The sequence below is a fragment of the Squalius cephalus genome (genome assembly GCF_949319135.1).
Source record: "Squalius cephalus genome assembly, chromosome: 20".
Lineage (NCBI taxonomy): Eukaryota > Metazoa > Chordata > Actinopteri > Cypriniformes > Leuciscidae > Squalius > Squalius cephalus.
In genome coordinates this window covers 12,854,588-12,867,538 of record NC_137141.1, presented here as the reverse complement: position 1 = coordinate 12,867,538, position 12,951 = coordinate 12,854,588, and the positions used below count along the sequence as shown (strand labels likewise).

The following is a 12,951-nucleotide window of genomic DNA, read 5'->3' as shown; positions in this document are numbered from 1 at the left end:
GAAATAGGAGAATCCAGCAAGGACAGTCTTTAGTAACACCACTTTAGACCACTCAGGAAACACAGGAAGTAAATCAAACAACCACATAAACTCAAATGACAATCAACACAGAACAAAGAACTGTGAGAAGAGAACTGAAGGCTAAAATACACAAGGGAGGCTAATCAACAGAAACTGAAACAGGTGTGTAACAATCAGTAACCAAGGAAACAAACTAGTGGCGGGAAAATGGGAACTAGAACTAATCCAAAACAGAACGTACATGTGACAATGATGTTATATACCTGTTCACCTAGCTAACTTGTCATCATGATTATACTTCATTAATCCATCAAAACAGATAATAGAAAAATAATAGTTAGAAGAGCATACATTACATTGTAGATATAAACAACATGAATAAGTTCAATTATATTTATTTACTATTTTTATTATTTGTTTTAATACATTGTACAATTTTATGTTCTGATTGAAGCATATCAAACCTGCTCTCTCGAAAATGGTATTTCACATCAATTAAAGTCACCGGGCTTTTACTCACAGACGGAAAATAAGATGGATGCTCTGTAGCAGGTGAACTGAAAGTCAGTAATTCAATCAGACTGGATAGAGATTCAATTACTACAGCATCTCTCTTAAACATTTTACACACACAAACGCATTATAGGCTTCAACTTGTCCTTCAGTTTAATGGATTCTGACAGCAAAAAAAGCATAAATAAGCCTCCAGGCTGATCAAGCAGTTTCAGAAGATAAAGCTTCATCCAGAAAACTGCTAGAGTATTTTAATAGTCACCATATGGCCTTTGCATCCTCACAGCCAGCATGACATACATGATCTAGAGGTCAGGGAGTATTATGTATGATTATTAATTCACTCTCCGGTTGATTTTAAGGTTTAAAACAAAAGCAAATCTGCGTGTTCAAGCCAGATACATCTTAAAAGAACCTATCTTATGTATTCATGCGCTTAAGCACCAGTGGTGACCAGGGGTCGGCTCGTTGCACAGCTCAAGTTCACCGTGATTCTTTTGTTTCTTGTTTTTTACAGCCACATTGTAAAGCCAAATGTCTAAGGTGATTACTTTCAAAGCACTAACAGGCCAGTGTCTGGGTTATTACAGCTAGTTAATTAGCTTTGGGCGGCTGACCAATGAAATCATTGTGGAATGCTTTTCCAATGATGTATGAGCCGGTCTTTGGTTTCAGAGTAAAGGTTAATGGAAACGAGGAATCTGAGGAATTACACGCTGTCATCAAATCACTGACCAGCAACCACAGTAGCATTTTCCCATTGTTTTCCAAGCAAATGGCTGGTTACATTTTTACACTAATCTTCCAGAAACAACAATGGACAATGACAGCTAAACAGGATGAGATCATCTTGTAGTCTGCCATGCATGCTATGAAACTAATTCCATCTAATTTACAGGATGTAAGCGGTTGAGGTGTTGGGAACGCCGGGGGATGGTTATTTATGAAATATAAAACACATATGAGAGATGGAAACATTACAGGATGTATTAAGGCTCTGACGTTCATTACAAAGACAAGAAAGATGTCTGCCTAAAAAGGCACTTACAAGATATTAGAAAGGGGCAATGGAAGCACTTTGTGATAGGCTCATATATTAGAGAGACGTTGGTATCATATATGTAATTTGTCTCTTACCTAGTTTGGAGTGTCCAAAGCAAAATACACAGCCATCTGCTCCATTGACCACAGACTGGATGACTTCAGCCACAGTTCCAGCACAAACCTCTGCCTGCCAGGAAACAGTGAACAGCCAATCAAATTCATGCTCTGCAAAAATAACTCAAATTGCATGATTTAAATTAAATTAAGGTATTTTTAATGTCTTTTTTCACTTGTTTTCAACAACAACAAAAATAAAAAAAAATTAAAAATTAAACAAGACAAATTTAATTGAAAAGCAGCATGGCATAAGATATTAGGACTTGTTTTCAGAGAATGTACAGTATATTTGATAAAAGTGTATTTTGTCTTTTGTCTTTTTTTCCTTCTCAATTAAACTATTAGTCACTTTGGATAAAAGTGTAAATGTATATAATATAAACAAATAAATGTTAATATTAACGAAAAGTAATTTGTGACCCTGTATCACAAAACCAGTCACAAGTCGCACCGGTATATTTGTGGCAATAGCCAACAAAACATTCTATGGGTCAAAATTATCGATTTTTCTTTTATGCCAAAAATCATTAGGATACTAAGTAAAGATCATGTTCCATGAAGATATTTAGTAAATTTCCTACCATAAATATATAAAACATTTATTTTTGTGAGTAAATGCAGCACAATCGCGAACATAAATGGACAAATTTAAAGGCGATTTTCTCAATGTTCTGAATTTTTTGCACCCTCAGATTCCAGATTTTCGATTTTTTTTTTTTTTTTAGTCAAAAGTTGGCAGAAGAAGATGGCAGCAATGACTTTTCTTCATTATTGAGTTATGAGGTTAAAGATCTGGGTTGGTAACCTTATAGGTTAAAAATCCCAAGAGGCGTGACATTATAAACTGCCATTTTTGTCTTTAACCTTAATCACTATTCAAAATAATGGTTCTAAAAGGGTGTTTTTGCAGCAGTGCCATAGAAGAACCATTTTTAGTTCCCCAAAGACCCTTTCAGGGCCCTTTTTCCCACTATAAAGAACCTTCTGTGCAATGGAAATGTTCTATGGATGTTAAAGGTTCTTCATGGAACCACCAATGCTAATAAAGAACCTTTATTTTGAAGACAGGTTTCTCCAGAGGGATTTTCCCTGTATTAAGAACATACTGTTGCTTTGTATACGGAAGCAATTATTTCACAATTCTGCCACTAGTGGCTGAAATGACACACTGCATGTTTAATGGTTAGCACCAATCCCTCACCTGAGAGGCATCATGGGAGAAGGCTGCATCAAATGCGAACATCTTTGGAGGAGCCTGGTTGGAGCTGCCGCGTTTCTGAGTTTGATTCTGCTGAGAATTAGCCGCTGGGTCCATGATGGTCACTTGCTTCTTACGAGAATCGACCTTCAGGAAAGAGCTGGACTCTGCCGCGCTGGCGGGCGATGAAGGACAAACGCGTACCATCACTTTAACCTGCACAGAAATGCAACAGCATCTGCTCAGTAATGCAACTAAGATTGTCATGTTTCAAATCTATCTGCGAATAACAACTCAACCATTTTTTTTTTTTGAGAACAAAACATTCTGCTTGAGGGAGAACAAGCTATTTATGTAGGTTTACAGCTCTGTTAAAGGTTTAAATATTGAGGAAAGTTCGCACCTCATTTCCGAACACTACACCTTGCTTTTTCAAGTGGTTTTGAACAACTTTTTATGACGAAAAACCCTGAAACTTTAACATACCATTACTCGTGTTTTTGACAGAAGCGTGTGCAGTGTGATACTTAGAGTTATTCATAGCTCTTTAATATTTCACAGTCAAATGTGTGGAGACAGCAGGCAAACATGAAATCTCAGTAATGCTACGAAATGCAGTAGCAAGACTAAGGAAAAGGTACGCCAAGTAACTTCAGCTGAAGTTTTGTTTAGGAAAATTAAATTTAAATTTTAAAATCTAAATTTTAGAGATTAAATATGAATCCAATGAGAGTGTGCACAGTCTACAAAAAGTGGTATGTCCAGTGAAATTATATAGGGGTGAATTCAGGACACTTTTTGCCATAGAGATGACTGGGAAAATGTGTCCCAGTCAACCTGAATCCACCCCTATCTGAACAAACGGATTGCACGTCCACCAAATGTTATATGAATCTAATAGCTGAACATTTAGTTACTTTTTAACTTGTAAATGTAGTTTAAATGATTCAATGCACCATCTAATATAGCCTATAATGTATGTACCCTTCATGTATCACATACATGTATATGATAAACACCTAATGTCCCGTTTGCAAGTGTGCTCAGTGAAACCATCATTGATTGAATGTAATTACAGATTAGTGGAGTAGAACACACAAGTGATTGTTGGAGGCATTCAGAAAGACAGGAGATAAATATTGGCTTTCTTTCCAACTCAAACTCAGTGACACTGAAAGCCCATCTAAAGTCTAGACACAATGGTTATACGTGGACACCAAGACTGCATTTATTTAATCGAAAAACAGTAATATTGTGAAATATTTGCACAATTTAAAAAAAACTGTTTTCTAAATAATTTATTTTAAAATGTATTTTTTTTTCCTGTGATGTCAAAGCTGAATTTTCAGCATCATTACTCCAGTCTTCAGTATCACATGATCCTTCGGAAATCATTCTAATATGATGATTTGCTGCTTCTAAACATTTCTTGTTATCATCAAAGTTGAAAACAGTTGTCCTGCTTGATATTTTTAGGACTCTTTGATAAACAGGACGTTCAAAAGAAGATTAATTTGAAACAGAAATCTTTTGTTATGTCTTTACTGTCACTTTTGATCAATTTAACGCGTCCTTGCTTCCTTCTAGGCTGAACAGTTCATTATGAAATGCCTTCAAATAACTGGACTACACATATTCACTATGCTAAACAAACAGCTGACCTATTGAATGCATCATCCCATTTATAAATGCCTCCCAAAGGAAACGCTCTCTGGTACTCTATAAACTGTGACTAATACGCTTTCTTTCAGAGCCCTTGCTTGTTATGGAATTGTGGTCATGCAGCAGCCCAAGGGGCAGTTATAACATCTGTCATGCTGTGAAATGTAATTAGTGAAATCAAAGCATTCAAGATTAAATATCAAGTTAAGCACATATTCAAACAACAGATTTGTCTGACCCTAGAACAGTACAGCAGCTCATTTTGTCTTCTCAATGCAAAGCCGAATTCAAAGCTGCAGACATAATTACCGTAGAAATCCAATCTCGACGCCATATGGATTAGCAACTGTAATACCATCATCACTACATTGATAGACATTTTGATAACGCAGGAGAAAATTGCTTCTCTACAGTATCAGTCATTCCGGCATCTATTTGTTTTAAGCATTGTACTTATTGGTGCGTCTTTAGATTAATGTTTAAGTACACTAAGATAATAAAAACCAGCATCTCTCAAGACTTCTTTTTTCTAATTTAAGGATCAATAATAGATCTGAGAGCCATCATAAGGAGATTTCCTTGATATTGCCTCTGGAAAGGAGAAATAATCCTATATTTGTTCAAGTGGATTCCACTGAGATCAATACATTAAATGACAATTTCCAATTCTTAAATCAGAACAAAAGTTAAAATTAGTTGCTCTTTCATTTCCTTACTGAAAAGAAGATTTCAATTTACATTTATTTTGTATTTTTCATTTCACATTATTTTGAAACCTCACAGATGATGTGTATAATAGTTGATTTTGTATAGAAATTGTATTAATAATAATACACAAAATAATTTTGCATTGCACAAATAATTAATGTATATTGATGCAACAAAATAACTTTTTATAAATATGCCTTTTTAAAAAAAACAACAAAACAATGCAGATGAGACTTTTATCATGGATTGTCATTTAAATATCAACATCCTAAAATTCCATAGTAGAAATAAACTGAAAAAATAAGATTCAATTTGACACGCAAAAACAGAATACAATTGAAAATACATTCAATTCAGTAATAAAAATAATAATAATGGATTTTGGAAAAAAATTATGAAAAATTCTTGAGTTTAATACTGTAAAATCTGACTTTTGATTGTAAAATTTAGTTTTTTGGCAAATCTGAGCACAGTTGAGATATCTTCTGAAACTCTAATGCCTGCAATTGACTGTGCGATTTCGGCAATCCTATAAAATCCGATAATACAAATCACACTGTACGACATGGATCTAATAAACTTGGGTATATGTATGTACGATGATGACACCTCGTAGGCTACGACGCAAGTTAGTATAGAAGCATAAAATGTCATCATGGCTATTTTGCAAATGGAGCTTGAGGTAAGTAGTTTTAAGTTTTAGTGCCATGCCAAGTTGATCAATACACCATTTTTGATCAATACACCATTTCATGTTTTATTGGCTAGTTGGTATACGCAGGTCGTAACACACTGTGAGAAGATCATGTTAAATTTCTGACACTGTTAGAAAATTATCGCAGGCTGTCTTTGGTCGCAATGGCCGTCTTTGAACCTCTCTCACTGTGTGACATAGGACCGCTGTTTAGGAGCCACGACCACAGAAACTGTCCCTATTGGTCATCTTTCTTTGGGAACAAAATGTGTATTAGGCATAAAGAAGACACATGAGATTGCTAGGTCATTTCTCCAAGGAAAAATTGGAGAAGCAGGAAACTTCAAGGAATATTTGCCTTTCCTGGGAGCAGCCTTCCAGAAATGTCATTACAGTGTGTTAAATATTTCATCCTGGTGTCATTTAACAGCAAAAAGAACCCTGCCTACAGTTTTTGCATATTCCACCTGAATTATGCATGAGGTGCATTGTTGAGAACACATCACACACAACACTTCTCTACTAACCTGCTGAATATGTGCACACAAATCAGGACAGCTCTGGGAAAAAAGGAATGCAGCTGACCATTGATGCCGTAATGATACTGTCATTTCATACATTGGCGCCTTTAATCCACCAGAGACGTGACAGCATTTCTAGCATACAGTACGACTTATCTATACAAGTTTATAGAGTCTACATTTGAGGTAAAGCTCCTCTCTGAGCCACAGTGATAAGTCTCAACCAATAGCTTCAAATCGGCTCAGATCTAATAACGTGCAGGCAGACAGAATTTAATGAAACCCTATTCTACACCCACAGTCCCTGCACTACAAAGAGTCATGTCTCTTTCTGTTCCATATAACCAATCCTTCCAGGTTTGTTTAGTTACTGTACGTCTAGCATCTCTTAAGCCCATTACCACAAATAGAATTTCTTCTGTTTGGTGATTTGCAACCCATTGCATGCATTGAGCCTCTGATTTTCAGAAGCAGGGATAAGATCACGGCAGGGGGGCTCATTAGCCAGCATATGCGGCAGGATGGCGACTGAGGAGGTGGTCTCCCTATGAGCTCTCACAGCTTTTGTGGGTGAGAGCAGTTTGGATAGAGCAGCAGGACTAATGAAAGGAGATGCTCTATTCTGGGTTCTTAAAGGTCTTTAAGAACACTGGAACAGGAGCCAAGCCCACATACTTACTCAGTGGTGCTCACTGGTTCTCATCATTACATCAAAACATTTAGATTCACATTTATTATGTATTTTGCATTTTCTAATATTTCTGAAACCCCATAGATCATTTGTAGAATAGTTGCTTTTGTATATAAAAAAATAAATAATACATATAGTTATATTGCATTGCACACAAATTAATTCGTCAATTGATTCAGACCTCATTTTATGGCCCAAAAAGTACTGGACATGGCATTAGATGACAAACTACCAAATCACAGTGACATAACCTAGGTAAACAAATAATGCAAGAGGTATTTTTTTCAGATCTAACTTCACTTTCATTGACAACCCAGACAGCAACATAGTGTTGGCCCAGATCCGGCCCACATCTGGGCCGTGTGGAATCCACGTGTACCAAATGTGGGCCGGACACTATGTTGCTGTCTGGGAATCTTTACTATTACCTTTAAGCAGAGGATCCCAATGTGATTTTAGTGCATATGTGAACTTGTTTTTGCTTGAAGAGCATGCCTGCATGTTCCTCAGTTGCGCAAGCTTCATCGCCATTGTAAAATATTTAGCCAGAGTTGTTAAAGTGGGTTTAAAGACTGCATTAAATATGATACCGTGCACCAAAACAAGGGCAAAAAAACACCTTTTTTAACTGTCCCCATGGTGCGGCACAAGTGCACAAACAAACAACGCAATCAAGTCTATTTGATTCACAAACAAATGACTCTTATGAGCTGGTCCTTTTTAGTGAATCAAAAACATACTGCACGATCAGAGCAGTCAGATTCATGCACAACAGATTCGTATGAGTCAGATCTTTTTTTTGTAAATATACAGAGGGAGCATAGTTCTAAAAGACGAGTTACATCTTTGAATCAGTCTGATAATGCATTGAACTGAATCAGAGCGGTTAATGGGTGCCTTATCAGTTCTCAAACGGAAGGCTGCATACTTATGAGCCCAGTCCTTACTTAGGCTAAAGTTGCTTATTAAATTGATTTTGTTTCTACATATGCTATGCTTTATTCCCTGATATTTACAGGAGAGGTTTGAAAAAATGGCACGATGAAATTTCATTTGAACACTTTTCATTTCAACGACTGATGTGATTTATATCATGGCATTTGAAGTATGGACCTGTGATGCACAGATCTTATCCTGCTTATATGTGCTTGTAGCTGTACAGAGAAAGCAAGTTTCATATTTTATAGTGGGCTGAGATCCCCTCGGATTACTGTATGGAATCAATAAGCCTGAAGTTGATATGTCCATTACAATAGATAATAGCAGAACAATAGTCTTTATATCACTCTTTAATCTGCTGTCTTCCAGACAGGGTCTACAAAGCTTAATTAAAAAGACATTTCTTCTTAGATATATCTTCTTGCAGTGTAAACTGATGTGTTAAATGATCACAGGCATACCGGGATGAATATTTCAGACTATTGAATTCCCATGTGCTCTGCTCACTCCATGATGCCCGTAAGGTCTTTAACACATCAATTTTACAAAAGGGCTGTTAAAATGTTAACTAGCCACTGAATGTAATTTTTTTCTAAAGTCAGATACACTGGCCAGGTGATTGATGAATCTGCCAAACTCGCAGAATTCACTGTAAACCCGAATAAGTTGGCAGAGCTCAAAAAATTGAAGGTAATCATATACACCAACTTTTTTACAGTAAGTTAAGTAAAGTTTAAGTAAGCAGATCTTGCATATTTTTATTTTGTACTCATACCTTTTAATTGCTCTTAAAGGAGAACTCCGGTCAATTTTAACATTGAGCTCATTTTTTTGTACATTTGGAGTGCTGTCAGTACAGAGAACAACGACAAAAATCGGTGTTGCCTACACCGAGTTATTCTATTTTTAAAAGTTGCACCCTGTTGACTTCAATGGGGCAAGTACTAAACCTGCTTTTAGCCTCTTAACATCCTTGATGCGTCATTACAAGTGCACAGAAAATGTGAGTGATTCCTTCTGAGTGAACACGAGTGAGTCTGACTGCAGTAGATGTGAAAGATAAGTATAAAAATTATGTTATTTAAGCCAGCGCAAATACCTTTGTTTACATCCTGTTTTTCGGTTGAAGTCCAAAGTAGTCGATTGCCGAGTTCACGCGCATGATCATAGGTATTAAACCTATGCGTGTGAACTCTGCAATCGACTACTTTGGACTTCACCCGAAAAACAGGATGTAAACAGGTATTTGCGCTGGCTTAAATAACATCATTTTTATACATTTCTTTCACATCTACTGCAGTCAGACTCACTCGTGTTCACTCAGAAGGAATCACTCACATTTTCTGTGCACTTGTAATGACACATCAAGGATGTTAAGAGGCTAAAAGCAGGTTTAGTACTTGCCCCATTGAAGTCAACAGGGTGCAAATTTTAAAAATAGAATAACTCGGTGTAGGCAACACCGATTTTTGTCGTTGTTCTCTGTATTGACAGCACTCCAAATGTACAAAAAAATTAGCTCAATGTTAAAATTGACCGGAGTTCTCCTTTAACTGTTTGAGTAAGCTAATTCAAATATTTAACTTAAAATTGTCATGTAATCTCAACTTAAATATGTTTAGTAGTGGAAACCTGGTCAAATTTAACTAGCTAATTCAATCAATTATACCTTGTTAATTGGTTACACAATGATTTGATAAAATTAGCATAGCATAGCACTTTCTGAATGAGGACAGCAGCATAAAACATTTAACATTTATCGGTTCTCAAACTAAGCTCAAGGTCCACTCGTCACCATGATGGTAACCCGACAAAAAAACCAAGATAATTAACTCGTCTAAACTAGAATAACAAAACATTAAACACCACTTAACATTAATCTTGCAACAACAACAACAAAAAAAAACATTATATAACACTTCATTTTAGCATTTACTCTGCCTTTTGAATTTCATGGCAAAGCATGCTAGGAAATAGAAATCCCAGCCCAGTTTCAGTTAAATTTAAGTTGGTCTAAATTAAAAGAAACAAGTTCATAAAACTCAAAACAAATAAACAAGTCAGATTATTTAAAATATGCCTGTTTGTGAACTCAAAAGAAAAAGAAAGTTCTAAATATTTATATTATTCATATATTCGTTTAATATCAGTTGGCTCTACAGAAACCAATTAATTATATTGAGCGTTAGGGTTTAAACTTTAAAGTGTTCCTATAAACCACCAACGTTCTAGAGTAGACGGAAGATGGAGAGAGTCTCAATGATGAAGAAACAGGAGATAGGATAAGGGAGACTTACAATGGACAGCTTTAGTCTGTTCTATTTGATGGATACACGTACAAATTTACTCAGGAGCTCCTAGAAGTGTTTGAAAGTCACCACTAATTGCTTTATCATTATGCAGATGATGGAGATGCCTTTGGTATTTAATCTCATCTCATTGTCATAAAACTCACTCTGGGAGCCACATGCCTAATGGTGCAAATCACGATCACGGTGTGAATTGGGGCAAAACTGCTGGGCTGGAGATGAAGGGGTGATGAAATCATTCACACACAAACATTTAGAATGAATTCCTATATATTCACATCATCGTAGTAGAATAATGTCACATGTAAATTTGCACGTGTGCAAAGCACATTTTTAGATAGTGTTTTTACTTAATTAGTTCTATTCAGAGCAAATATGAATGATATATCTGTGTCTTTCATCTCTGTCTCAAAGTCGATCACTTGTGGGTGTCACAAAAGCAGCAGTATAGAGCAGCTACATCCATCAATATCTTATCTCACAATGTTCTTCTATCCAAAGGCCACTGTTGCAGCCCTGTCCCTTGAGAAAGGTGACATTTCTCCCCTGTAAATGCCAGAATTTGCATTGCCCACCATCCTGCTTATGTTCCGGTCGGCTGGAGAATGGTTCATTTTTAGTTCGCCAGCACACCGCACAACATGCAGCCTAAATGTGGGTGTTGTTTACAGATGAACTCAAGCTGTTCCAATGCAAGATGACTGTGTGGACTCACCGAAAGTTCTCAATAACAACCCGCCTAGTGGTTAATTATTCGTCTCGCAAAATCTGCTTCCAAAATGCATAATTTTGCTTAACAGAAACATCCACATTCGACAAACCCACAGCCATATGATTGCCTCTGAGATTTTTTTGGGAGGTGCCAGCACTAGATATCATGACCCAAATCGGCACAGACTGAGTCCAAACACAGATGAATGTCCCCCATCCTTGTGTCTGAGAGGAATGCCAGATATGCTGGTTTCCCTGCGATGCGCTGAAGATCAGGATCAACTTTCACCATGAGGGGCTTCTCCATTGTCAGCGCTCGTACCAATGCATGCGTTTGACAGATTCTTTCCACGCAAGAGCTTACTAGGGTGGTTTCAAATAGAAAAACAACAAACTGTCAGAGAAATCAGTGATGCGAACAGTGTGCTGACTGAGCATGTAAATTAATAAAGGAAGGCAGCGGTAAAGACAGGACAAAGTGACAGGGGGCTGAAGACTTTCCATTATGTTTGGTTGAGGGTACTGAAATTGCTTTTGCACTGTATAATGATGCTGGTTTACTAGTGATTCAACTGAATGGTTTACTGATCTGAAATGTACAGATGAGACTAGCAAAATCAGCCACTTGAAACATGGCTGGAAAAAAAGAACACAATGTTGTGACCAGGATGGCCGAGGGGTTAAGGTGTTGGACTTAAGATCCAATGGACAAATGTCCTTGTGGGGTCAAGTCCCACTCCTGGTAGATTGTAAACTTTGAATTACATCATAGTAATCCTGCTGTATGTGGTTGTAACGAACCAGTTTCTCAAAGTGATTCTGAAGAACAAGTGGATTTTTAGTATTACAAAGTGACTTGTGTAGTTTTAGTATTACAATGGACAAATGTCCTCGTGGATATGAATTTTAAAATATATTATAGTAATGCTGCGATTACAGAAGCTGTATGTGATCATTCATAATGATCTACTCCTGGTTAAAAAATATATTATAGTAATGCTGCGGTAAGGGGGTTCAAGCAGTGAAAAGTGACCAGGATGGCCGAGAGGTTAAGGCGTTGGACTTAAGATCCAATGGACGAATGTCCTCGTGGGTTCAAACCCCACTCCTGGTAGATCATTATGAATTTAAAAATATATTATAGTAATGCTGTGGTATGTGGTTGCATTTACCAACAAACTATTTTCTCAAACTGGCTGTGAAGCACCTGTAGAAAGAATAAAGGGGGTTCAAGCAGTGAAAAGTGACCAGGATGGCCGAGTGGTTAAGGCGTTGGACTTAAGATCCAATGGACGAATGTCCTCGTGGGTTCAAACCCCACTCCTGGTAGATCATTATGAATTTAAAAATATATTATAGTAATGCTGCGGTATGTGGTTGCATTTACCAACAAACTATTTTCTCAAACTGGCTGTGAAGCACCTGTTGAAAGAATAAAGGGGGTTCAAGCAGTGAAAAGTGACCAGGATGGCCGAGTGGTTAAGGCGTTGGACTTAAGATCCAATGGACAAATGTCCTCGTGGGTTCAAACCCCACTCCTGGTAGATCATTATGAATTTTAAGATTCACATTACTGCATTACAAAACAGATTATCAAAGTGGTTGTATTATTAAATGCGTCTGTGTGTGGTTGTGTTACTAACAAACTGGTTTCTTAGAGTATCAGCATCACTAAATGACCAGGATGGCCGAGTGGTTAAGGCGTTGGACTTAAGATCCAATGGACAAATGTCCTCGTGGGTTCGAGCCCCACTCCTGGTAGATAGTAAACTTTGAATTACATCATAGTAATCCTGCTGTATGTGGTTGTGTTACCAACAAAC

The 12,951-nt window shown here is 37.0% G+C and overlaps 1 protein-coding gene across 3 annotated transcripts in view; it reads right to left on the bottom strand.

Moving 5' to 3' along the window:
• Positions 1 to 12,951, bottom strand: part of kif26ba (kinesin family member 26Ba) — a 97,512-nt gene that overhangs the window by 16,092 nt on the left and 68,469 nt on the right. For all 3 annotated transcript variants that reach the window (XM_079854009.1, XM_079854010.1, XM_079854011.1), the window contains 2 exons: positions 2,897 to 3,109; positions 1,672 to 1,765 (listed from right to left, as the gene is read on the bottom strand). In XM_079854009.1, coding sequence (XP_079710135.1) covers positions 1,672 to 1,765; positions 2,897 to 3,109 — 307 coding nt within the window. The remainder of the gene's footprint in view (positions 1 to 1,671; positions 1,766 to 2,896; positions 3,110 to 12,951) is intronic.